This window comes from Spermophilus citellus (genome assembly GCF_964194105.1).
Source record: "Spermophilus citellus genome assembly, chromosome: 10".
In the NCBI taxonomy this organism is placed as follows: domain Eukaryota; kingdom Metazoa; phylum Chordata; class Mammalia; order Rodentia; family Sciuridae; genus Spermophilus; species Spermophilus citellus.
This window is the reverse complement of record NC_138197.1, coordinates 131286893-131314141: the sequence shown is the minus strand read 5'-3', so window position 1 is coordinate 131314141 and position 27249 is coordinate 131286893. Positions and strand designations below refer to the sequence as shown.

Genomic DNA, 27249 nt, shown 5'->3' with positions numbered 1-27249 from the left:
GTGTCCCCAGGGGTCATTATGATGTCCTCTTAGGAGTGCCTGCAGCGGGCCGCCTCTCTTTCACGTCTGCTTTTCTCACCCAACGTCACCTTCATGGCTGCCATCCATGCCGGGTGTATCATTATGGTTGACTCGTGCTCAGTGTTGTATAGTATTCCGAGGTGTGAAGGCACCACAATTTCCCAGCTTTAGGTTGGTTCTGGGTGGGGGTTATTACGAGTGCAGCTGCTCTGATCCCGGGTAGGAGGTGCTTGTATGTTTTCTGCTCTATATTCCCAAAGGAGCTACTGGGTCAGAGGCTGTGTGTCTTTAGCAGACCACACTAAGATTTCCAAAGATGTGACCATTTTCACTCTTACCAGCAGCTGATGGGAGTCCTATTGGGCCACACTCTCACCGGATGGACCCTCAAGGTTTTGGCTTTTTGTTTTAGCACTGGGGAGCGAACCCAGGGGTGCTTTACCACTGAGCCACTTCCCCAACCCTTTTTATTTTTTTATCTGGAGACAGGGTCCTCAAGCTTGTTATCGTCTGCCTCAGGCTCTGGAGTAGTTGGTATTACAGGTGTGCATCACCACACCTGGCTTTCCACAAAGTTGTTTTGAAGGATGATGATGGTGATGATGGTGGTGGTGGTAGTAGTGGTGATGGTGATGGTGGTGGTGGTGATGGTGGTGGTGGTGGTGGTAGTAGTGGTAGTGGTGATGGTGATGGTGATGGTGGTGATGTAATGGAGATGGTGGTGATGGTGATGGTGGTGGTGGTGGTGGTGGTGATGGTGATGGTGGTGATGGTGGTGGTGGTGGTGGTGGTGATGGTGGTGATGATGGTGGTGGTGGTGGTGGTGGTGATGATGGTAGTGATGATGGTGATGATGGTGGTAGTAGTGGTAGTGGTGATGATGGTGGTGGTGGTAGTAGTGGTAGTGATGATGGTGGTGGTGATGGTGATAGTAATGGTGATGGTGGTGATAATGGTGGTAGTAGTGGTAGTGGTGATGATGGTGATGATGGTGGTGATGATGGTGGTGACGGTGGTGATGATGGTGGTAGTAGTGGTAGTGGTGATGGTGATGATGGTGGTGGTGGTAGTAGTGGTGATGGTGATGGTGGTGGTGATGATGGTGGTGGTGGTGGTGGTAGTAGTGGTAGTGGTGATGATGGTGGTGATGATGGTGGTAGTAGTGGTAGTGGTGATGGTGATGATGGTGGTGGTGGTAGTAGTGGTAGTGATGATGGTGGTGGTGATGGTGATAGTAATGGTGATGGTGGTGATAATGGTGGTAGTAGTGGTAGTGGTGGTGGTGGTGATGGTGGTGATGTGTTGATGGTGGTGATGGTGATGGTGATGTGGTGGAGGTGGTGATGTGGTGATGGTGGTGATGTGTTGGTGGTGGTGATGGTGGTGATGTGTTGATGGTGATGGTGGTGATGGTGATGTGGTGGAGGTGGTGATGTGGCGATGGTGGTGATGATGGTGATGATGGTGGTAGTAGTGGTAGTGGTGATGGTGATGATGGTGGTGGTAGTAGTGGTAGTGGTGGTGGTGGTGATGGTGATGATGGTGATGGTGATGTGGTGGAGGTGGTGATGGTGGTGATGTGTTGGTGGTGGTGATGGTGGTGATGTGATGGTGATGGTGGTGATGTGATGGTGATGTGTTGGTGGTGGTGATGTGGTGATGGTGATGGTGGTGATGGTGATGGTGATGTGTTGGTGGTGGTGATGTGGTGATGGTGATGGTGGTGATGGTGATGGTGGTGATGGTGGTGGTGACGATCTTGATAATTTTACAGCTCTCAGAGCATCCCTGCATCCAGGGAAAGGCTTCGGACTCCTGACATGGTCCCTCACTGCTATGGTCAGAGGATGGTAGCTCAGAATCCAAAGGAAGAGTCAGAACCACCCAAAGAAGCAAAGGCTGCTTCAGGCAATTTATTTCAGGATCGTGGAAATTCCCAGGCTCCCGGGAGCAGGTGACCTGCAGGACTGTGGGGTAGACTGAGTCTTCCTGGAACTCCACAGGGACATTGGAAACGGCAGGGTCCATCTCTTCTGCTCTCCCTTAGAAAAATCTCATGGGGTAGGGGGTGGCCTGGGGTTGTGGCTCAATGGTAGAGCACTTGCCTAGCATGTGTGAGGCACTGGGTTCGATTCTCAGCACCACACAAAAAAGTAGGTCCATTGACAACTCAGAAAATATTTAAAAAAAAAAAAAAGAAAGAAAGAAAAAGAAAAATCCCATGTCAGACGAGGTGAAACCAGCTATGCATCATGGGCATGCAGTGGTGATTTAATTTGCCTTGTCCCTTAGGGGAGGGTGGAACAGCAGGGGAACCTGCCGGAACTGGAGCCAGATGCCCAGATAATTCGATTAAGGCTGAAGCTGAGCAGACATGGACAGCCTGACCCGTGTCCTGGGGGAAAGGCCACAGGCTCTGGAACCACAGACCCTCAGGGCTGAGGCAAAAGTCCAGGAGAACATTCCTGGGAGAGACCCCCGGTAACCATCATGTGGCCCCAAGCCTGAGACCAGGAGGACAACCCTTTCCGGTTCACAGAGGAGGAAACCGGGGTCTGGATGGCCCCAGTCGTACGGAGCATGAGCAGCTGAAAGATGCCAATCCAGGCGTGTCACCGTCCAGACCCTCTGTCTGCCTCTCTGACGGGCATGGCTGCCCTCCAGGCTCCCTTCCCACGGTCCCTTCCATTGTCCAGAGCCAGCCTTGGGACCCTTTCCCAAGGCTCCCTGGAAGGCATCTGACCAGGTCACCAGGGACTCACTGACGTCCAAGGTGCAGGCTGATGGCGATGGGCCAGGGAGGTGGGCGCATGAGGAGGACACAGGGTGGGTGGTGAGAAGCCTGCTGGGCCTCTGTCCCTCCGGCCACTCCCCTGCTCTCCCCAGGGCCACCGGACAGATTCAGCCAGGGAGCCTGCCCTCGAGCTGCCTGGGGGCCCAGATCCTGGGTTATGTTTCTATGATTCAAGGACATTCAGTTCCCCAAACTGACAGCCCTGTCCATGTCGGACTTTCCTAGAGAACCGTTCTTAACTCCAGGAGGGGACCCCGTGTTTACCTCTGATGGTTTTGTTTTACTTTAAGTCCCGCCTGCAGGCCGCTTGGGCTGGGGAGTCAGAGAGAGGCAGAGGGGCAGCTGACTCCCGCTGGACATGGACACAGCGATGGCCCTGCTGAGGCCCAGTGCCAGGGCCCCCACAGACTGGCCAGCTCCCCGCTCAGTTAGCCGGTCCGCGGTTGGGCTGGGCAGGGAGGAACTCTCTCCACCGCCTCTTGCCCTTTGTTTTGGGGACCCTGGGGCTGGACTCAGTGGGAGGAGCCAAGCCTGGGAGTGTCCTGACCTTAGGTGTGGCCCCTCGCGGGGTCTCGTCCCACTGCACCCACCCGGGGTTAAGGACATTCTGGCCCCTGTCTTCCGCTCAGAGCGCTGGGGTCCGGGCCCCAAAGCCCCACCCCGTCCCCCACGCCTTGCACAGTCCTCTCCTCCCGGGAAGTGCCCGGGGCCTCCGTTCCTCCTCTGCAAATGGAGACGGCCACCTCAGGAGGCAGCAGCGAGGGCAAAGCCACCTGGTCACCGTGCCCGCTGCAGGCCACCTTCCAGGTCTCACTTCCTGCAGACTCCGGTGTGCGCTGCACGGGCACAAAGGCTCTGGAAGGGGCCCGTCCCCGAGGGTGCTCAGGGCCCAGAGTGTACACAAATGGCCGGAGCTGAGCGCCGCTGACAGAAGAGCAGGAGGGTCACGGTGCCTGGTGGCCACGGGTAGGCTCTCTGGGCACCAGGCTGAGGCTCTTGGTCATCAGCCGTGGGCCTACACCCTCCATAGGCCTGGCCGGCCCATGTCCACCCCTGACAGAGACCATCAGGCCCCTGGAGAGTCAGCCCCAGTAAGACAAGCTGCACTGGGGACCCACTCATCTCCCCGAAGAGACCAGGAGCTGGACACCAGCAGGCAGAAGGGACAGTGCCCCCAGGGCTCCCCGTCAGTGCTGCCAGGATCCCAAGGAGGCCAAATCCACAGGGACCCGCGATCGCGGTGGGTGCTGGGGCAGCCCCTGAGCTCTGTGCGATCCCATCTTGCCTCAGGAGCACTGTGAAGGGCATAGCACGCAGGAGCAAAGAAGCAGCCCAGCTGCCCTGAGCCGGGGACACCTGAGAACCAGCGCTGGGTTTGGCTGCCAATCGTGGGGGGACCATTGAACCTGGCAGCTGGCACCAGAGCCCACTGTCTCAAGACTGGCAACCCGCTGAGGCTGGAGGCAGTCCTGAGCTCAGGGAAGGGGAGCAGGCCAAGTGTCCCTCCCACAGCCCTGCCCAGTCTGCCCAGGGATGGGGGCAGGGAGAGTCCAAGGGTAGATCTCCTCCCTCCCCTATTCCAGGGTAGGCAGCACCTGCAGCCCTCCAGGGCAGTCCTGTCTGGAAACCCTTCCCTTCAGGTAGAATTTGCCCCTCCTCATTCCACATGGTGGGACAGCTATAAACACCGATTTTTTGTTTATTGTTGTTGTTTTGCTTGGTCCTGGACCCTTTTTATTTTTATTCTGAGTTAGAGTTGCCGAGGCTGGTCTCCAACTTGCAATCCTCCTGCCTCAGCCTCCAGAGTACCTGGGATTACTAGCATGCACTGCTATGCTCAATAATATACAGAATCCACCGGGTGTTAAGTATCGTGAGTAGTCTAGAGATGATTTAAAGTATATGAGAGAGGGCTGGGATGCACTTCAGTGGTAGAGCCCTAGCCCAGCATGTGCCAAGTTCCTTTGAAAAAGTACACAGGAGGATGTGCAAAGGTTCTTTGCAAATACTATACCTTTTCTATAAGGAACTTGAGTGCTTTGGATCTGGGTAACTTCAGAGGCCCTAGAATCAATCTCCAAGGATTAAGAGGGACAACTCTATAAGGTTCTCTATGATTTCAATGGTAATCTATGAATCTTACTATCAGTTATCTATAAAACTTTACTACGGAATCTTACTGAGGTCTAAGGTTCATCGATACCACAATCCTTCCCCAATATCTTTTAGTCCTTAGAAAACTTAATTTCAAATAGCTCTTCCTGACACCATGCTCCACACTAGTGTTTCCTTGGTTCTAGCTCTTCTTCTTTTGATTTTCATTTTATTTATTCATTGAGGTCTGGGGATTGAACCCAGGGCCTCACGCAGGCTGGGCAAGTGTTCTACCAGTGAGCTTCACCCCGGCCCTTTTTAAAAATCTTGATCTTAAGACAGGGTCTTGCTAAATCGCCCCGGTTGGCCTTGAACTTGTGATCCTCCTGCCTTGCCTGCCCTCCTCAGTCATTAATCTCATCTTTTTCATCCAGAACATTTGAAACTGCTTGGTCCTTATGCTGGTCCTCGGTGGCTGCAGGAGAGCTCTGCCTACACCTCTGGGTCTTCTTTCAGCTGACTCTCACCACTGGGTCAGAGCCCTCTCTGGGCTCCCTGGCCCCTGGATATACCATGTTGCCCCTGCAGGACTGACTGTCACCTGGCTGCACCGTGAGCTCTGGTGTGGCTGAGCAGCCAGCCGTTCCCAGGAGGCTCTGCCAGGTCGAGGTGGGGCTGGTCCCGTGGTCCAGCCCCGCCCTCAGCAGGCTCCAGTGTTCCCAGGGATGGTGCCTGGGGACTGGCTCACTCCAGGAACACAGATCCGCAGGGAGCTCATGTGCCCCATTAGTGGTGACCCCTGGGGACACGGTTCCCAGATCCATCCAAGCCAGGAGCCCTGCGGTCCCTGCTGCAACTCTACTCCCTTTGCTCTGGGCTCTAGGGATCAAACGGGGCGCCCAGGGCTCTTCAGCTGACCAGGGGTGCCTGGGAGTGGGGAGGGCCAGGTCCAGGCTCCCTCCCTCCTCAGGGCCTGCTCTCCACCCTTGCCATACCTCGCCCTCCCACTCCCCGCGGCCTCGGCCTTCCCTGATAAGTTAGCTCTCCCTCTGGCTCCTGGTTTCCCTCTTTGTCTCCAGAATGTTCCAGAATGTTTCCCTCTTTGTCTCCCCATCTCCAGGGAGGACCCAGGCCCCACCCGGCAGGCTGAGTGACTGCTGGACTCTGGTTCAGCTGAGTCCAGCTGGAATTTTACCAAAGAAAATTTCCTAGGAACTGGGGACCCACAGTGGAAACAGCAAGGCCCCCGGAGACGGAGGCCAAAGGGCCACGTAGGGCTGTCCCCACGGTTCGGCCCGGGTCGGCCTCCAAAGGCCTGCTCCCCGCCCACACCCGGTCTTCCTCCCCAGGCTCTGAGGGCCTCCAGATGCCCCCTGAGGTCCCCTGGAGGTACCCCAGGGGGAGGTAGGAGGGCCAGACTGGAGTCCTGAAGAATAGGGTGTCGCTCCTCTGAGAGATCATCAGGGAAGCCCAGGACAGGCGGTTCCCCAGTCCAGTGAGTGTCAGGGATACCAGTGCTCACAGGTTTCCATCTCCTGCCTTGTCACATGGCCACTTCAGGGCCTACAGGGTCCTGCCAGGACTCTGGGAGAGGAGCTCACCACCAAGAGTGCCTTAGTCACTGTGCGCTGGCCAGAGGGGGACCCAGGGAAATGGCATCAAGTTCCTGGTGTCAAGTTTCCTGCCTGTACAGGCCACCTGACCCAATCAGAGGTCCGGGATTTGGCACGCTGTAGGCTGTGAAGAGCCTGTCACCTTCCCCTGCTGTGGAGATGTCCCAGGTGACAGGGGAGCCTGTGGTGGTCCCATTTCATGCCACTGTTATGCTCGAATTCGGGACCCCCAAAGACCACCAGAGACCCAAGATCGATGTAAGCAGCAAAGAGGTGTTTATTGCGAGCTAGCTCGGTCCTCCGCGCGCACACACACAGCAACTGGTGACGCTGAGAGGCCCCGAGCCCAGGGTTTGCAGCAGTCTTATACACTCTTTGGGGAAGGCAGGGACCCCCACATGCATCATAACATCTCTTAGATAATCATCCACACCGCGGGAAAATCAAATAACAACTCTAAAACATGATTAGCACATTCACTGGCGGGAACAAGTTGGGTAGGGGTGATTGGTCAGTACAAGAGGGGGATTCATTTGAACTGATTGGTTTAAGCCAAGAGGGGTGTTCGTGCTGAACTACATGGTTTCCCAACATGTTATCAACCACCATAAACTACTGGGAGGGTCATCTGGCGTCCCAGGTATTTCCCTGTCTCATGCTGATTGGTGGCTGCTAGGGGGTTGCTATGGGTCCCCACCTAGCCAGACTGAGTCAGGGACACTTGGCACAGAAGATCTCTCCTGTTATTTGTAGATAAACAACTTAGCAGGGTGGCAATGTGCCTAGCAGTGCTCTGTGGGTCTTTCCAAGGACAAGGGTCATGTCCCTTCCTTGGACAGGCTTTGCTCTGAGATAGAGGCTGGTTTTTCACCACATGGAGGAGGCCAGTCTCTAGCCAGAGTGACTCCCTTACAAGAAGATGACCAGATTGGGCAGAGACAGCGTGGGGATGTTGGAGGCCCAGGTTTGGTTTGGAACCTTCCAGATTCCACAAGACAATCAGAGAATGTGAATTGGGTTTCTGAGGCTTGCCACCAATTCAGTGCTCAAGGACACTCCCAGGCCTGCTCTCGAAGTACATTACTAAAACTGGACCAGTACGGAGAGGATCGTGGACCATTAAGTAAAAGATGTGACTTACTGACTTAGGACAGGCACCTAGTGCACGCCTGGAATCCCAAGAGGATCACAAGTTCACGGCCAGCCTCAGTAACTCAGCGAGACCCTAAGCAATTTAGCAAGACTGTTTTCAGAATCAAAAGTAAAAAGGATTGGCTCAGTAGAAAGCACCACTGGGTTCAGTCCCAAGGCTAAAAAGAAAAAAATGACTTAAAACAGACAACACTAGCAATTGCCTCCCCCCTCTGGCCCCTGGTCCCTCCCTCCCCCCTCTGGCCCCTGGTCCCTCCCTCCCCCCTCTGGCTCCTGGTCCTTCCCTCCCCCCTCTGGTCCCTTGTCCCTCCCCCCCTAACTTCTCCTCGGGAGTATGGCCTGCGCTGTCCCCATTCCTCATGGAGTCTCTCCTTGCTGCCCACTGAAACTGCCAGGACACCCAAAGAGCAGGAGGGGATGGTGGGTGAGTGATGGGGATGGAACCCAGGGGTGATTTAGCAAGGGGCCACATCCCAGCCCTTTATTTATTTTTTGAGGATATATAAATATACCTGTATAAATAAATATTTGATCTGATTTAAACATTATTCAGCATACACATTTTACAAGACATCACATGGGACCCCCTGTACAATCTGTATGTGTGTGAGTGTGTGTGTGTGAGTGTGTGTGTGTGTGTGTGTGAGTGTGTGTGTGTGTATGTGTGTGTGTGTGTGTGTGTGTGTGTGTGTGTGTGGTGCTGGGGGATGGGACCCAGGGCCTCGCACATGCTAGGCAAGTGCTTGATCACGGAGCCACATCCCCAGCCACTACTATGTACAATTTTGATGTTTTTATGTATCAGGTAAAAATAAATTTAGGGCTGGGGATGTGGCTCAAGTGGTAGCGTGCTCACCTAGCATGTGTGAAGCACTGGGTTCGATCCTCAGCACCACATAAAAATAAAATAAAAGATATTGTGTCTACCTAAAACTAAAAAATAAGTATTTAAAAATAAATAAATAAATTTAACTCAAAAAAAGTACTTGTAAATGGTCAAACTGATTCTGTGGAGCAGATTTATTTTTTATTTAGAGACAGGATCTTGCTAAGTTGCTTAGGGCCTTGCTATTTTGCTGAGGTTGGCCTCAAGCTTGTGATCCTCCTGCCTCAGCCTCTGGAGTTGCTGAGATTTCGGCCTCCACCTTCCCACACCTTGGCAGTATCTGACTGCTGTTTTCCCCACCCCACCCCCCTGTCCTGGCCTCTCCCCTCCTCCCTCCTAGGACAGTCACATCCACCCAAGTCCTAGCCACTAGCCCAGCCTCCCCAAGGCCCTCTAGGTCCCCCAGGAGTCACCCCACAGACCCTACACATTAAAACCAAGCTCACTGCTTCACTGCACAGCAGCTTGTCCCCTCGGCCCCTTGTGCCCATCAGCCCCAGCAGGCCACAGACCAACACCTGCCCTGCAGAGCCGCCTCACCCTCCAGAACCTGATCTGATTTCAGCCCAGAGAGGGAGGCCCCAGGGGGAGGCGTGCCACCGGGAACCGCTGCCCGTGTCCTCACCTGTGGAGCAGAGACCGTCCCCCAACTCACCTGTGTCTCAGGTTGCCCCGAAGCCCCCGTGACACAAGGCTTCGTCTTTTCACACAGTGGCCTAGGCAGGCTCCTCTTTCTTTGAGACCATGAAAGACCTAAGCAACCTCGTTCTACTTGGGACCTCATTTTGCTCTGAAACCTAACCTCGGACCTACTGTAGTCCCAAAGGAAAATACTACAGAAAAGCTCTGTGGAAACCGCAGAAGGTGATCGCCTAAGACCGGCCAAGATACCGAAATACCTGAAATTCCAGACGGCCCCCACCTAGGTGCGGTGACCAGTATCTAAACCAGAAGCCTGCAGCTTGGCACGTACCCCCCTTGCGACATCCTCACGATTTAAACCAATCGATTTTAAGTGCGTCAACTCCTTGAAGTAACCAATAATTCTTTCCAGATTCTTTCCCGCCACTTGATACGCTAATCATGTTTTAGAGTTGTTATTTGATTTTCCCGCGGTGTGTGATGATTTGCTAAGAGATACTATGATGTATGTGGGGTCCCTGCCTTCCCCAAAGAGTGTATAAAACTGCCCCAAACCCTGGGCTCGGGGCCTCTCAGCGTCACCAGTTGCTGTGCGCGCGGAGGACCAAGCTAACTCGCAATAAACACCTCTTTGCTGCTTACATCGATCTGGGTCTCTGGTGGTCTTTGGGGGGTCCCGAATTTGAGCATAACAACCAGACAGGGATAAGATTCAGACAGGCACCTGTGAGGCCCTTCTGGGGACATCTCCTCCACCCTTCCTTCCCACACACAGAGGACCTAGTGTCTCCCAGGCCCTGGGCTTGAACTGAACGTAGACTACACTCCTGCCCCTCGGGTCACTGGGGCCAGAGAGGACAAAGCTGGCTATGCCTGGATCATGTGACCAAGTCCTGTTGGAGGGTGGGAAGGGGGAGGCAGGGCAGAGCCCAGACCAAACCCAAGTTTCAGCCTCCTACTCCAGCGTCCCCCTGGGCACAGGGGTCCCCTGGGACAGCCTCTGACTTCTGCTTACCTTCTGAGGACAGAGGGTTCTTGGCTGAGAAGGCTCAGGAGCTTGGGGCCCTTGGGGTCTCCATTCTTGGGGTAGGATCCTCCACCAGGCAGCAGCCAGGATGGGGTGAGCCCTCTCCTGATCCCCACCTCACAATGAGTCAACAGGAAGCCAGAAGCGGCCCCACCTCTGTTCGGGTTTTCCATTTTTCTGGGAGGCGGCCTGGTCCAGGAGCCGAGGGTGGGGTAATGATGAGACTGAAGCCCAACTGTGCCCAGTGCCAGCTGCTGGCCCCGGGGCAAACCAGAAAGCCCTACCCACTGGCTCTCAAAGCGGGGTCCTGGACCAGCTGTATTGGCACCCTCGGGCCTGTGGGGAATGCAGGCTCTCAGGTCCACCTGACCTGCTGAGCCACAGCTGCCTGGTCTCCACAGAGCAGGTCCTCGGAGTGCGGAGGACCATTCAGGAAGACAGGACAGATGCCACTGTGGGCTGGGCTGAGCCGTGGGAGCCCAGGGGGTGGGCCTTCAACCAAGGTGGGCTGGGGGTGTGGCTCAGTGGCACAGCACTTGCCTGGCATATACGAGGCCCTGGGTTCGATCCTCAGCCCCGCATACAAATAAATAAACAAAATAAAGGAATTGTGTCCATCTACAACTAAGAATAAATAAATACCAGGGCCCTCTGTCCCCAAGCCTGGGATCTAACCAAAGTCTCTGCGGCAGCCAGAACTGCCACCCCACCCCCACCCCCAACAGCAGTGCTTGGCCAGCGGTAAAGTCCCTCCTCCAACCTGCTGTTACTGCCTCCGCCTCTCCCAGGGGCTCCTGCAGGGCCAGCAGCTTGAAGTTTTGCTGGGGGGTTAACCAAGACCTGCTGAGAAAAGGGGCAGCAGGTGGACTTAGTGGTGTGTCCCACGTCTGCTGGGCCGACCTTGGGGAGGTCAGCAACCTCTCTGAGTTCCTATTCTTCTGTAAAGTGGGACCCAAATCCCTCTCACACAGCTGGTGGGGAGATGGAGATTGTGTGTTGAACCACCTCCTCCTCTTTCCCCCTAAACCCTGCCAAAAGGACATGAGAGGGTGCTCTAGAAAGGACAGATCCTGAAACAAAGAAAGAACAGGAGAGGAAGACATTTTAGAAGCTGGGCAGCAACTGGAAAAGAGGACACTCACCAAAGCCCATCCAGGGAGGATGACGCCCAGCCAACGCGGGCACAGCCCGACCAGCGCGGGCACAGCACGACCAGCGCGGGCACAGCACAGCCAGCGCGGGCACAGCCCGGGAGCTGCAGTGCTCAGAGAGGCCCAGGCACCTCTGAAGACTAGTCGGTGGCCCAGCGTCGGCTGGAAGTGCGCTGGACCCAGATGGAGGAGCTGGCAAAGCGTCCAGATCCCACAGCTGGAGCGGCCAGACTGGATGCCAAGGCAAAGCGGAGCAGACCCAAACCAGAGCCATCTGCCCGAAGCCATCCCAGGCCATCCCAGGCTGCTGCTGAAGTGCCCAACCAGGGGACATGATCTTGAAGGAGGGCCACCTCTGGAGCAGATTGTCCCTCAGGCCATTGCTCTCTTGAAACCAGGGCAAGAACCAGGCACAGGGACAAATGACCTGCCTGGGCAGAGGGCTGCCACTGAGAGGCAGAGCAGCCAGAGAAGCTTTGTGTCTGGAGAGGCTGTTGACCAAGACCTTGAGATGCAAGGGCTGGGTCCCAGCGGGAGGGGAGGGAACCGGCTGGGGCTCCGCGGTGAGCGCTTGCCTGGCACCAGTGAGGCCCTGGCCTCAGTCCTCAGCACCACTGAAAACCAAGAAAGTAAAACAAAGGTCAAGTTCTTTTAAAAAATACTATGCATTTTAAAAAAAAGGAAGGACCAAGAATTGAGCTATCCCTGTTTATTAAATGTTTGCAGAATTAAAAAAAATTCTTTAATATTTTTCTTTTCAAATAAGTTTTACCTTTTACTGGTTCTTTTTAATCATAAATGACAGTGGCGTGTATTTTTTAATATTTATTTTTTAATTGTAGTTGGACAGGATACCTTTATTTTACTTATCATTTTTATGTGGTGCTGAGGATGGAAGCAGGGCCTCGCACGTGCTAGGCGAGCGCCCTACCGCTGAGCCCCAGCCCCAGCCCCCCCCCAGCATCGTGAATTTTGACGTCTCATCCATACACCGAGTATGACCGTCCATTCTTGTGGTGGCACACGACGTGGAGTTACGCTGGCAGTGTGGTCACACACCAACACGGGAAAGTGACGTCCAGTTCATTCTACTGTCTTTCCCTCTCCCATCTCCCTCCCTTCCCTCCACTCCCCCTGTCCAATCTGGTGAACCCCACTCCTCCCTGCCCCCAGGTTTGCAGAACTCTGAAGACACACAGGATAAAAGGCGAGGAGACCAGCAGCACCTCTGAGGAGCAGAGAGGAGATTTGGGTCCTGGAGGAATGGAAACTGGGTGGTGGGGGGAGGGAGAGACCTAGACTTCCTGCTGGATGTGATGGTGCACACCTCTAGCCAACAGCTCTGCAGGAGGCTGAGACAGGAGGACTGCAGATTCAAGGCCAGCCTGGGCAACTTAGCAAAATAAAAATAAAAAGGGCTGGGGATGTAGCTCAGGCCTATGCTAGGTAAAGTGTCCCTGAGTTCAATCCCCAGTGCCAAATAATAATGATAATGATAATAATAATAATAGCATACATTTATTTATTTATTTATTTGTTTGTTTGTTTATTATATGTGGTGCTGAGGATGGAACCCAGTGCCTCACACGTGCTAGACAAGCACTCTACCACTGGGCCACGACCCCAGCCCCATTAAATTTAAAATTATGGAAGTTGTATCCATTAGCAAAGCCTTTGCCTACCCAAACAATGACAACAAAATCACAAACCCCAATCTCAAAGGCTTAAACTTTCTTTTTCATTTTCTCTTTTTTTTTTTTTCGCCTCACTTAACAAGAGTTGTGGAAGTGGGCAGTGGTGTGAGAGCCAACTACTTGAGGTTCTCTTAGCCTTTCTGAATGCTTGATACCTCATGGTTACAAAATGGCAGCCCAGTTCAGCCACCACATCCTTAGTCTTCCTACAGGATGAAGGGGGAGAGACAGCAATTGCGTTGGGAAGATAATCTTCTTAGAAGCCTCACAGAAGACTTCTACCTCTGTCAGCTGGCCACATCACCTCCCCAGTTAGAAGATTGTGAAAGAAGAGAGAATTAGAAGTGGGTGTTGAGCAAGCTGATCAACAGTATCCACCACAGAGGGTAAATATAAAGCTGGACATCTGGGAGTATCGGCCCCCACGGGGAGCAATAAGCAAGAAGGTCCCAACTGCAGAGGACTGACTGGTGTTTTAAATCATGCCGCATAGGACTGAGTGACTTTAAACAATGTACATGTTTGACTTAGATAAGAATGAAAATTAAATTTCATAAAAGAACACGTACATTATGTCCTGGGGAAAAAATGACGGAACATTAACGTCTTAGTAAATGTACTAAACTTTTTTAATAATTATTTGAACAGGGGCTGGGGATGTGGCTCAAGCGGTAGGTAGCGCGCTCGCCTGGCATGCGTGCGGCCCGGGTTCGATCCTCAGCACCACACACCAACAAAGATGTTGTGTCCGCCGAGAACTAAAAAATAAATATTAAAAAAAATTATTTGAACATCCAGGCAAAAAGATAAAGTCATCCATAAAAGAATTTTCCACAGCAGCATTCAGTGTTGGACTGGGCTTACCCCGTCCTCAGGGAGAGAGAGCAGGACCCAGAGTTTTATTTGTTTATTTATTCTTTGGGGTACTAGGGATGGAACCCAGCAGTGCTTTACCACTGAGCCGCATCCCCGGCCTTTTCATTTTTGATTTTGAGGCAGGGTTCCGCTAAGTTGCTGAGGCTGACCTTGACCTTGGGAACCTCCTGCCTCAGCCTCCCAGGTTACTGGGATCATAGGCACAAGCTACTGTGCTTGGTTGACCCCAAAGTTTTATAACTACCCTGGTTTCCCAGGCTTGTCTGCAGACAAGGATTTCCAAGGACGCTGGAATGCAGGGAGGATGGCGCCAGGGACCTTTCTCGAAGGCACAACTAGAGGATGAGCTTCAACAACCAAGACACAGATGGCGAACCTGTGTCCATGGAGGACTCTCGCTGAAAGAACGGGGGAAGCCACAGGTGAGAATGTAAGTGCTCTAACCTGGGCCCAGGGGAGAAGAGGGGGGCTTCCTTCACACGGATTCTGTTCTTCTCGAGCTCGAGCACTGGGAATGGGGGGGGGGGGTGAGCAGGAAGAGCAAAAAGGGAAAGTGACACAATCCATGGCGCTGATTTAGCTGGGATTGAATCGTGAACACGCCTTCCTTCCAGACGCCAGGAGACTTACGTACAGATGACAGGAAGGCTCAGAAGTGCTCGTACGGGACCAGGGACAGGTGACGTTCTCTGAGCAGGAAACTACCACCAGATGGAGGGTAGTTTGCCAGGGCTGCCGTGACCAAGTGCCACCCAGTGGCTTCACATCCAGACGTATGTCCTCCATTCTGGAGGCCACGTCTAAAATGTGCCCATCAGCAGGGTCTGTATCTCCCGAGGTCCCCTCCTGGGCTCCTGTCCTCCACGGTCCCCCTCTCTGTGTGTCTGTGTCCTGATCTCTTCTTGCAGAAGGTCAGTGGCACTGGAGTGGGACCTGCCCCATGTGACCTCATTTACTTTTTTTTTTTCTTTCTTTTTTTTTTTTTTAATTAAAGGCAAACAGCTTTATTAGAGCTGATGGAGGAACTTTCATTGTGACATCAAGGTTAACTCACTACCCAGATGTTATACTGCTAGATTTATGAACCTAATAACATAGCTCCAAAATATAAGTTTTAAGTGACAACCCAGATGGGAAAATGACCTATCTATAAGCTCAGGGCTGTATTCATTTTCTACCGCTGCTGTATTAGTAGCTTAAAATAACTCATTTATTGATTTGTTTGTTGGGTTTCTTGTTTGTTTGATACAAGGGATTGAACCCAGGGACACTTATACCTCTGAGCTACACCTCCAGCCTTTTTTATTTCAAGACAGAGTCTTGCTAAGTTGCTTAGGGTCTCACTAAGTTGCTGAGGCAGACCTCAAACTGGCAATCCTCCTGCCTCAGCCTCCCGAGTTGCTGGGATTGCAGGTATGTATCACCAGGCCTGGCTGATTTTTTTTTTTGGGGGGGGGGTTGGAATACCAGGGATTGAACCCAGGGATACTCAGCTGTCACCATCTGGGTGCGCTGTTGAGATTCACTGGGTTCAAAGGAGCTGGCTGAAGCAATAACTGAGAAAACGGTGAAGAAACCACACAACACACAAACATGAGTTTCTTTTTTTAAAAAAAATATTTATTTATTTTTCTAGTTTTCAGCGGACACAACATCTTTGTTGGTATGTGGTGCTGAGGATCGAACCCGGGCCGCACGCATGCCAGGCGAGCGCGCTACCGCTTGAACCACATCCCCAGCCCCACAAACATGAGTTTCTAAGGTCGAGGGAGGGACTGCTCAGTGACCCCAAGGGTCAGCTTCATGCTTGGCAGTGCCAGGAAAGAGAGCGCACGCACCCGGATCCTTTTTATTTTATAAGGGACACACACAAGGGAGGCTCCATGGAATGTTCTTCACCAAAGAAGGCAGGGAATAGGGTTTCGAAGGTGGAGTCTTGGTTCCTGATGTCTTGTGGTCAGCAGATTGATTGACATCTGGCAAGTCACACCCATCTCAGGTGTCGCGTGGGAACACAGGCAGAGCGAGAGGAGAGGCATATTTGAGTGGCACAGCCCAATCAGCACACAAGGCCTGACCAGTCCCCTCATACGCTCAAATGCGCATAGCTCACACCCACAGCCATGGATGGCTCCAGACACTCTGCCACCCAGCCACATCCCAGCCCTATTTTGTGTTTATTAGAGACAGGGCCTCATTGAGTTGCTTGGTGCCTCACTGTTGCTGAAGCTGGCTTTGAACTCGAATCCTCCTGCCTGAGCCTCTGAAGCACTGGGATTACAGGCGTGGCCACCGCGCCCAGCCCCGCTGATTTGTTTCTCAAGTAACTGTGAAGCTAGGGCAGCCCAGAAGATGTTTCTCAAACAGCTGTCCCAGGCAGGACGCCTGGCCCCTCTCTCCAGCTCGGCTGAGGCTGTAGCAGGGGTTCACTGGATATCTGACTGTGTCCCTTGTGGCTTTGAAAGGTCCGTGTGTTTTCTGTCTCCTAACCTTCTCTTCCCTGCTCTTCCTGCCCCTGACCTTCTCCTTCCTGATCTCACCTCCCTGATCGCAGTTTCTCTGAATCTCCTCTATAAAAGCCCCCTGTTCCTGCTGATGGGAAGAATCATAGCCTTTTTTTTTAGTTGTAGATGAACACAATATCTTTATTTTTATTTATTATTTTTTACGTGGTGCTGAGGGTTGAACCCAGGGCCTCATGCGTGGGAGGCAAGCGCTCTGCCACTGAGCTACAACCCAGCCCCAGAATCATAGCCTGGGACAGGAGTCCTCTGTGCTTCTCCTTTGCTAACAAAGCAATAAACCTACTGTTATGCTCGAATTCGGGACCCCAAAAGACCACCAGAGACCAAGATCGATGTAAGCAGCAAAGAGGTGTTTATTGAGAGCTAGCTCAGTCCTCCACGCGCACACACAGCAACTGGTGACGCTGAGAGGCCCCGAGCCCAGGGTTTGCAGCAATTTTATACACTCTTTGGGGAAGGCAGGGACCCCACATACATCATAGCATCTCTTAGCAAATCATCCACACCGAGGGAAAATCAAATAACAACTCTAAAACATGATTAGCACATTCACTGGCGGGAACAAGTTGGGTAGGGGTGATTGGTTACTACAAGAGGGGGACTCATTTGAACTGACTGGTTTAAGCCAAGAGGGGTGTACGTGCTGAACTACGTGGTTTCCCAACACCATAAACTACAGGGAGGGTCATCTGGCGTCCCAGGTATCTCCCTGTCTCATGCTGATTGGTGGCTCTAGGGGATTGCTATGGGTCCTCACCTGGCCAGACTGAGTCAGGGACACCTGAGGCAGCAGATCTTTCCTGTTATTTGTAGATAAGAGGAGTGCTCTTTGGGTCTTTCCAAGGACAAAGGTCATGTCCCTTCCTTGAACAGGCTTTGCTCTGAGTTCGAGGCTGTTTTTTCACTACTTTTTCCTTTTTCTCAAAACTGTGTCCTTGTTATTGGATGGGCATGGGGACAAGGACAATCTTCCGGCAACAGATCCTCTATTCGGGTCCCCCAGGCTGAGACCCCGATGCCGGGGTCTTGTGCATCTCTTGCTTGGGTTGCTCTCCCAAGCTTACTGATTATTGGGAAAACTCGATTCTTTGAAGTTGCAGGATGGAAGCCTGCGGGTCCTAGAGGTCACCTGCCATCCCCTCTACACCACAGGCTAGTTTGCTTAGTCACAGGAGAGACACCCACATTTTGAATGTCTTGTCCTGGGTCACCTCTTTAAAGGCAAATTCAGTTCCATGTGGAGGCACTGGGAGTCACACCTTCATCACAGGAATTTTGGAAGGGCACAATTCAGATCACAAGAGAGTGACATAGAGCCAGGTGTGGGGGTGGTGTGTGTCTGTAATCTCAGCGACTGGGGAGACAGAGACAGGAGAACCCCAAGTTCTAGACTAGCCTCAGCAATTCATCAAGACTCTGTCAAAATAAAAAAATATTAAAAAGGTCTGGGGATGGAGCTCAGTGGTAAAGCACCCTGGGTTCAACCCCTAGTACTGGGGGGAAAGAGTGAAATAGAGGCTGGGGGTGCAACTCAGTTGTAGAGCACTTGTCGAGCATGTGTGCAGCCCTGGATGCAATCTCTTGCTCACCGGCTCGCAGACCTCCACCTCCCAGCCAGGCCAGGCGACCTCTGCTCCGTCTTCTGCTCCCCCGAAGCGGCGGGCTCCCTTTCTAGCACAGACCTCTGCTCACTCCTGTGGGGCTCAGGCAGCCAGAACACCTTCCAGGTGAAGGCCCACCTGTCCACAGCCGTCCCCCCGGGCAGGCCTAGCTTAGATCCATCTCCCCAGAGCCTGCCCTGGTCTCCCAGGCCAGTAAGATACAGAGAAGCTGGACTCACCCGGAAGAAGCATTTGCTGACCTCTGGGGTGTAATATTCCCACCGTGGCCAGCTTCATGCCACTAACACCACGTCACCACGCATGAGTTGCAAGAGGCGCAGGCCCGGCTCTTGTGGCACCTAACGGACAGATGGCCCAGCCTCCTGGGCTCAGCCTGTGTCTCTGTACCTTGTGTTCATCTGCATCATCATGGACTGAGGGGTTTGTTTGTCTTGTACCAGGGATTGAACTCAGGGGCGCTCGACTACTGAGCCCCATCCCCAGCCCTGTATAGAATTTTATTTAGAGACAGGGTCTCACTGAGTTACTAAGCACCTCGCTTTTGCTGCGGCTGGCTCTGAACTCCCGATCCTCCTGCCTCAGCCTCTGGAGCCACTGGGATTACAGGCGTGGCCACCAACCCCGGCTCAACAGCAGGTTTGCTAGTGAATCTTGGTTGTCAATTGATTGGATGGAGACACCGAGGAAATTAGTAAAACACACTCTGGGTGTGTTATGAGGGTGTTTCCAGAGAACTTTGGCATCTGGGACAGTCACCTGGGCGGGGAGACCTGCCCTGAATGTGGTCAGCACCATGCAATAGGTATGGGGTGGGGGCCAAGGAACAAGGCGGGACGAGGACGCCACCAGCGCATGCAGGTTGGGTTCTTTTTGAGTGGGTGGGTCTTTGGCTGCGGCCTTTGCCGTAGGACTGACCGTCAGACGCCAGCTTCTTCAGCCCTGCCAAGTGGACTGCACAGGCCACTCTCCAGGGGCTCCCAGCCTTTCAGTCTCCAGCTGGGGCTGCAGCATTAATCCCTCTTGTTCTGAGGCTTCCAGGCTCTTGGACTGAGCAACTGTTCCCTGGCTCTCCAGCCTGCAGATGGCCGTTGTGGGACCTCCCAGCCTCTGATGGCATGAGTCATTGCAATCAATCCTCTTATAATTATGTAATGCTATTGGTTCCAGAGAACACTGGCCATTTCAACAGGGAATGTGAATGAAGTCAAAACCAACTCTGACAGCCCAAGGAAGGAGCCAGGGGAGGAAGGAGCGCCTCTAAGCCACCCTGTGCCCTCCTGCCTGCCTGGCCCTAGTGACCCACCCTTCAGGAGACTCAAATAGCCGGCAAGGTGGCCCATGCCTGTCATTCCAGCAGCTTGGGAGGCTGAGATAGGAGAATCTCGAGTTCAAAACCAGCCCCAGCAACCGTGAGGTGATAAGCACCTCAGTGAGGCCCTGTCTCTAAATAAAATACAAAACAGGACTGGGGGTGTGGCTCAGTGGTCGAGTGCCCCTGAGTTCAATCCCTGGTACCAAAAAAAAAAAAAAAAAAAGGCACCCTACATTTATGTGAGAATTACTCAGATATGAAAACTGTGAAGTCCTACTGAGAAGTTAGGGGTCAGAGCAGTAGGCCAGGGTGGTCTAGGGCAGAGGACCAGCAGGCGGGGCAGGCTGGGAAGATTGCGTCCTCCTGGTTGGGATGAATCTGGGGTCCTTCACTTCCTTGATGGACTTCTGATGGACTTCCCTGTCCTCCTGTGTCTTCCAAGTTGACCTGAGGTCTCTGGTTGGATGTGTGACCCTTGGTCCGTGGCTGGAAACAGAGCTCGTCCCTTCTGGGGTAACACGTGGCTAGTTACTCATTTTTTTAACCTTCTCTTGAATTCTTGTCCTTCACAATCGGGGGTGACCATGCTCACAGTGAAAGGCGCCTCTTCCTCTGGCCATCATGTGGCCAGCAGTGCCATGAGCCTGCGCTGCTGTTCTGTGGTCCAGTTTCTGCTTAGAGTTCCAGCCACCAGCCCCGTCTATTCTCTTGGTTTACACAGAGAAAGCAAAACATCTCTTTGTTCCCCATCATAAAAAAGAACGCACAGACCAACATGTCCTAGTCTGTTAAGCTCAATAAAAATTCAAATGTTTATCTCTTTATATTACAACATTTTTAATGCTTCACATTAATTTCCCTTTATCATTAGAGATACAGCTTTTCACAGAATTAGTTCATTCAAATGAAAAGGAATTACTGTAATTAATCTTTTCTTTTGCAATGTTGGGGATCAACCCCAGGGCCTCCCACATGCTAGGCAAATGCTCTACCACTGAGCTACATCCCCAGCCCCCTATCTACTGTTTTAAACAAAACTCCTGTCCTTTTAAATGTTTACCATCGCTGGGCCTGGTGGCACACACCTGGAATCCAGCGACACAGGAGGCTAAGACAGGAGGATTGCAAATTCAAGGCCAGCCTCAGCAACTTAGCAAGACCCTCAGCAAATGAATGAGACCCTATCTCAAAATAAGAAACATAAAATATCCTTTGGGGAAGGGAAGGGAAGGGAACCGAAGACAGGGCTAGAGAGGGAGTCCCCTGCCCTGCCAACTGAGGTAAGGATGTTGCAATCTGCCTTCTGACCCCTGCTCAAGAGCCTAGGAAAAACCCAGTGGAGATAGCCTGAATTTGATGGAAAGACACTTTTTTTTTTTTTTTTTTTTTGGTCTGTTTTCAGATGAACCCAGGGCCTTATAATGTAAGGCAAGCGCTCTGCCCCTGGCAAGTGACCTCTCTGAGCTGCATCCAAGTGACTTCTGCCCATGCCAACGGTCAGGAGTTTCTTTCTCATGTGGGTCTTAAATCTGCTTTTGGAACTCAGATTCTGCAGAGAACGTGCCTCCCCCAGGACAGCCCCGCAGATGCGAGTGTTGGGGGCCTAGCTGAGGGCCTTCAGGGGAGGCCATGCCTACCTCCCGAGCCTGGGGTGCTCCTGGGTTGGAGGTGCCCTTGGAAAGGGCTTGGCAGGTGCGAGTCTTGCCCCATCCGGGTCACCGCCAGTACTTCCTCCATCCTTCACTGTGGGTGGACAGAGCACAGATGGCCCTGTGCTTTCCTAGCTCTGGTTTACCAACCAGGGAGGCACAGAGGGTTAGAGAACGTAAGCGTTCGCCCACCCACCACGCCACAGAGACGGACCACTTGAGCCCACGCAGACTCTCCTTCTTTCATGATGGTCTCAGGGCCATTCTGAGGTCCAGCCCTGAGGTTTACCTTCCCTTCCTCTCAAAGTCCTCCTAGGGACCAAGGGGACCTGCGTGGGCACTGGGATGGCAGCCGAGGGGGCACATGGGGCAGTGGGCAGAAAGGGTGCTCAGGGTGTGAGGAGAGTCCAGGGCAGCCTGGGCCAGGCCGTGACCTGGGCAGCAGTTTACAGATGGGCACAGGAAGGCCGGAGCAAGGCAGCCCAGAAGGTCCCCTCCACCCTCCCTGCTCCCCAACTGTGAGGCCAGCTCAAACAGGAAGGGATCTGGCCCTAGGCGGTTGGGACCTTGGGGTCAAACTTCAATTCTGGCCTCTCACCTTTTACTTGCTCTCTGACTCTGGGCAGTTCCCCTCCTGGCTCCAGCTGTCAGGCTGTAAAGTGGGAGTGCCCGGAGAGGGCGGTGGGAAGGACTGGCTGCTGGGAGGTCGCTTGCCTGGCGACTTGGAGGCTCCAGAGGCCACTCCTTCCTAGGGCTCTTGCTCCTCACTGCTTGTGCCCAGGGCAGGTCTCTGCTGGGTGCTGGCTGGCCTGGCTCTCCAGCTCTTTCCCACTCCCCAGGGGAAGAGGCCTCCACCCTGACACCTGGAGGCTGGTGAGCTTTGTACCGGGGTTTCACTTCCTGTGGCTCTTTCTTCTTAGTGACACCGGGGTTCCTTTTCAGGTAACAGTACACCGTTTCCTTTGAAAATAGTTATTGGAGTAAAAAAGCCAATGTAAAGAAAAATCATTGAGGGGCTGGGTGGTGGCTCATCTGTACGGCGCTAGCCTAGCATGCGCGAGGCGCCAGGTTCCAGGCGCTGGGTTCGATCCTCAGCACCACATAAAAATAAGTAAATGAAACAAAGGCATGCCGATCATCTACACCTCAAAAACGATATTAAAAAAAGAAAATCATTAAGGATTTTACATGTGGCTGGGGATCTCCCACAGCAGTAGAGCACATGCCTAGCCTGAGTGAGGGCTTGGGTTCTATCCCAGGAGAAAGAGAGAGAGAGATCTTCTTATAAGAGATAAAAGGGTCCAAGATCGTTTATTCTGTTTGCAGAGTTAACTGCCCTGGCATCACACTGTTCCAGGAAGGGGAACAGTCATGAAGAAAACAAGGGCACCCTCTGCCCTCATAGCTCATGTTCTAGGGCAGGGGACCGGCAGGACAAAGGAGTGCGTAAGAGACACGGAAAGCGTGTTCAGTTTGCAAGAGGAAAACACGTGGAGATTGTCAGCAGTAGGTGATGTCTTTGTCCTCTCCAGCTACTGTAACAAGATAACACAGATTGGGTGGCTTATAAATAACAGAGATTCATCCTCCACAGTTCTGGAAGTCTAACACATGGGAGATCCAGTCTGGGGAGGGCCTGCTGTCTCATAGATGGCATCTAGCTGTGTCCTCACAGAGTGGAGGAGGACGGGATCTCGGGCTTATTTATTTATTTTTAGTACCAGGGGCACTCTATCTTTACATCCCCAGCCCATTAAAAACTTTTATTTTGAGACAGAGTCTCGCTAAATTGCCCAGACTGGCCTTGAACTTGTGATCCTCCTGCCTCATCCTTCCAAGTGGAGTCTCTGGGGTTGCAGGCGAGTGCCACCGCGGCAGCCTCAGATCTCTTTTATAAGGGCTGTAATTCCATTCCTCAGGCCCTGTCCCGAACCACCTCCCAGTACTGTCATATGAATTCAGTGGGTGTGTGGGTGGTGGTAGGGGACAATCATTCAGACAAGAGCAGATAGTCTTCAAAGCCACAGGACTGGTGACACTATTTGGGCAAAGAGCTCTATGGGGACAGAAGATCAAGAGCAGAGCATGGGCCCTCACAGCCTTTAGAGGTTGGGAGGGGAGCCAGCCATGAGGATGGGGAGGTGACCAGGAAGGATGAAGAAGTACTGGGCAGGTGAGGTGTCCAGGAAGCCAAGAGGAAGGAGCCCTAAAAGGAGGGAGTAGGCTGTGACAAACACATCTGGAGGGCCCAGTAGGAAAAGGCCTGAGGCTCAGGCATTGGATTCGGTAACACAGACAACTCGGTAAAAGAATGCAGTTGAGGGCTGTGCCTGGGGCTCAGTGGTAGAGCCCGGGGGAGGCCCTGGGTTCAATCCTTAGTACGGCATAAAAATGAATAAGTAAAATAAAGGCATGCTGTCCATCTACAACTACAAATATATAATTTTAATAATAATAAAACAGAATGCAGTTTTGTGGATGGGGAGGGGACAAGAGCCACTGGAGGAGTTTTCAGGGAGAATGGGGGGAGAGATTTGTGGTCAATTCTTTGAGGACCTCTTTTTTTTTTTTTTTTTTTAGTACCAAGGATTAAACCCAGGGGTGCTCAATCACTGGGCCACATCTGCAGCCCCCTTTATTTTCTATTTTGAGACAGGATCTCCAGAAGCTGTTTAGGGCCTCACTAAATTACAGAGGCTAGCCTTGAACTCAGGATCCTCCTGCCTCACCCTTACCAGTCGAGGGGATGACAGGCATGCACCACCACACCTGGCCCTCCTTCCTGGCCCTTCTTGGTGGAAGTCAGCCACATGGGAAGGAGAAAAGGGAGGTGCCAGTTCCTGAGCAGGGGGAGGGGGGGTAACAAGGGGAGATTAGTTTTCCTGTTTGACAACGGGATCAGTGTCAAATTGGGATTTGACACAATGGGATCAGCCTGACCTAACTTTCTAATCAGCCTAATCAACAGTTTCACCTGGGGTGGGGGGCGATGGATTCTGGGCGGTGGTGTCAGGCTGACAGACCTGGGTTGCCACCGTGATGCTGCTCGTGGACTGGGGGACATTCATCCGTGTTTCAGTCACAGCGCCTGGATGGGAAGGATTCAGGGAGAGGGGAGAGAGGCAGAAACGTTGACTTGAGGATTGGACCAACAATGCAAAGGGCCATCAGGGCCAGAGGCCTGGAGATGTCTGCCTGGTCTCAGGAGGGAGGGGGAGTGGGTGCCACTCAGCAGGTGGGGGTGAGAGCTGGTGGGATTTTTTTTTTTTAATATTTATTTATTTATTAGTTTTCGGCGGACACAACATCTTTTTTTGTATGTGGTGCTGGAGGATCGAACCGGGGCCGCACGCATGCCAGGCAAGCGCGCTACCACTTGAGCCACATCCCCAGCCCCAAGCTGGTGGGATTTTCAAAGTGCATTTAGTGGGCACTTACTGTGTGCCAGCTCTCACAGCTGCAATGGGCCCCTGCTTGTCTGCTCGGGGAGAGGCTGGGCGGGGAGGAAGTAAAGACCACAGGATTGCGCATCCAACCCAGGAGGAAGCAAGTGGGGATCGGAGCTTTCAAGAAAATAGCTGAACATCAGTACAACACTGGGATGAAGTCCCTTCCCCCACCCCCACTCCCCGTTTTGTTAAGGCCCAATCCTAAAATTCCAAATAAAACTCTGGGTCTTTTTGAAGAAAAGACAAAGGATTTCTTCTGTCCAGGGCCAGGGGAACAGAAATCAGACAGTTCTGCAGCCCAAGACACTGAATGCTGGTGGAGGGGCCATTCGACACAGAAATCCAACCAAGAAGGGGTGGGAGAGGAACACGTACAACCATAAGTCATAAAGCGGAAAGTACCACTAACAGAATATTTTTAGAATTCACACTTCTAGTATCTACTCAGACAGCTCCATAGTTTAAAGACGTTGTGGTCAGGGTGCAAGTGGGTGGGGTGCCAGCTTCTGTGCGAGTGGGTTCCTACAGGAAGGGGGCCAACTCCCAGAGCAGGGTGAGCTAGCTGTCTGAGCACAATGTCTGACCTAACTTCCTAATCAGTTTCACCTGGGGTGGGGGGTGATGGATTCTGGGCGGTGGTGTCAGGCTGACAGACCTGGGTTCCCGCGGTGATGCTGCTCGTGGACTGCGGGACATTCAGGTTACTGAACCCTCTGAGCCTCAGGCCTCCCATCTGTTAAATGGGGAAAGGGGTTATAAACCGTGAGGTTGGCTCCGTACCTGTTGGGCGCAGGCCCGACCCTAAGGAGCGGGAAGGAGGTGCTGGCCCGCAGCCGGCCGCGGGCGTGAACCGACCCTGCAGCTGGGCACCGGACTGCCGGCGGGGCGGGGCGGGGCGGGGCGGCGCTGACCCCGCCCAGGGCCGGGGGGGGGGGGGCGCTGGCGCCCGCGGGGTTCCCGGCACTGCCCGGAGCAGCCTCTGGGGCCGGTGTCGGCTGCTCGCCTCCGCGGGAGCCGGAGGTACGAGGGGCCAGCGGGCGGGGTCCCGGGCTTGGTCCCGGCCGGGGCGGCTGCGAGGCGCGGGAGGGCTCGGCCGCCGCCCTGGCCACCTGTTCTAGAGGCGACGTTTGTGCACACAGACACCCCGCGTGGAGGTCCCTGGCCACCTCTTTCACCCAACTGCGCCCGAAGTTGAGCGCGGCGGCGGGACCCTGAGCCCTGGTGGCGAGCGGAGAAGGTAGCAGCCCCCGGGAGCCCTCGCCCAGCCAGTTCCGCCGTGGGATGGGGCGCCCGGGGCGCGGAGCCCCGTCCGGAGCCGCTCACCCCGCCCTGCGCTGCGACCTTGGGCGCGCCGGGTCCGGGGGTGCCGAGTGGTCTGGGGAGGCCGCGGCGGGGTGCGACCGCCGGAGGGCGAGGGAGCGGCCGGCTGGGGGCAGAGCTGCGGGGACGGCGGCGGCGCCCGCCCTGGGATGCGGAGGCTCGGGACGTGCGCGGGGAGGACCCTCCAGGTGGAGGAACCGCCTGGGTAAGGGCTGGGACCCGGGAAAGCCGCGGAGCGCCCTCCTAGGCGGTCCGCTCGCCCCTCCAGTCTCCAGCTGGGAAACACCGAGGTCCCAGCGGAGCCCTGGTGGGCTGGAACGAGCTGCGCTGGAAGATCCGGTCCCCGGGTCCGCGCCGCCTCACCGCTGGGCTGGACCTCCCTGCCTCGGCTTCCTTTTCTGTCACTGGGGGGGGGGGGGAGTTTCCACCTCCTTGGCAGGTTCAGCTGAGTCTTTGGCTCTGAGAGGGTTAAAGTGCGCGTCCCCTGCACCCACTGACACGGCCCTTTTGCCCTCCCCTCCCCCCAGCTCTGAGTGGTTCACTGTTCCCTGCCCTCCCTCTGGGGTCACTGAGAACCATTTATCCTCTCATTCATCAAATGCCCCAGCACCTGGCCTGTACCTCAGGCCTTCCTGTTCTCTCCTCCAGCCGCTGAAGGGTTTCTGCTTTGCCACCTTCCAAAGAACGAGGAAGCCACCCTGCCCAGGGACACAGAGCAGGGCCAAGAGTGGGCCAGGACTTCCACCCACTGTGCTGCCCCCCACCTGGTCTCCATAGTCCCACCCCCAGCTCTTCAAACCTGATGGGGGTCCCGACCCCTGGTTTCCACCCTGTGCTTTCACAGCTGAAATCCCCTAAAGGAAAGTCCTCAAAGCAAAGAACAAAACAACAGGAAACCAGGGGAGAGGGGAGCCGTCTTTCTCCCAGGTGTCCTCCTTGTGCCCCAGGTGTGTGTCTGCATGGCTGCTAGGACAGCCCAGCATTAGAAGACAACCTCTGAAGTGCAGATTCTTCTCTTAAAAAAAATGTGTTTTGTTTCCTTGTACCAGTTGCTCTCTGCAGCTGTCTAGGCTAATAGGAGTTTTCCCCTTGTGGGTTGGGTCAGGGCTGGTGAGTGACAGGGTTCACAGAACCATTAGAGGTGGCTTGGTTCATCAGGAGATTATGATCCACCTCACCAGCCCCAGCCAGCAACTCCTAAACACCCCGGCCATCCAGACCTCCAAGGTCCCAGCATCGAGGTCACCAGCAGCACACCCCCCCAAGCTCTGGAACACACTCCACCACAGTCTCCCCACTGCCTCCCTCTCAGGTACCTCCTAGATGTGCTCACGACTCCTGCTGATTACCCTGCATTTTGTTCCTCTCACTTGGGTCTTCCCCTCCTCACCTCCAAGGAGGAAGGAAGCTTCTGGAGGGAAG

At 53.8% G+C, this 27249-nt stretch overlaps 1 protein-coding gene and 1 long non-coding RNA gene across 11 annotated transcripts in view; one reads left to right on the top strand and one right to left on the bottom strand.

Annotated features, from left to right (window-relative positions):
- Window positions 1-2447: 2447 nt before the first annotated feature.
- A4GALT (alpha 1,4-galactosyltransferase (P1PK blood group)) overlaps window positions 2448-27249 on the top strand; it is a gene marked incomplete at its 5' end in the record, with an annotated part of 44007 nt that continues 19205 nt past the window's right edge. For 2 of the 10 annotated variants that reach the window (XM_081309345.1, XM_081309344.1), the window contains one exon: window positions 25425-25744. Coding sequence is in view for 3 of the 10 variants with exons in the window: in XM_081309339.1 (XP_081165465.1) it covers window positions 25248-25527 (280 nt within the window). Of the gene's footprint in view, window positions 2795-25247; window positions 26033-27249 lie in introns of those variants that run through there. The other 8 variants (XM_081309342.1, XM_081309347.1, XM_081309346.1 and 5 more) reach the window with 8 other exon arrangements.
- On the bottom strand, window positions 2802-25560 carry LOC308657555. Its single transcript, XR_014023969.1, has 3 exons — window positions 25419-25560; window positions 25202-25381; window positions 2802-3278 (listed from the first exon to the last, which is right to left on the bottom strand). It is a non-coding gene; the product is annotated as an uncharacterized lncRNA (long non-coding RNA).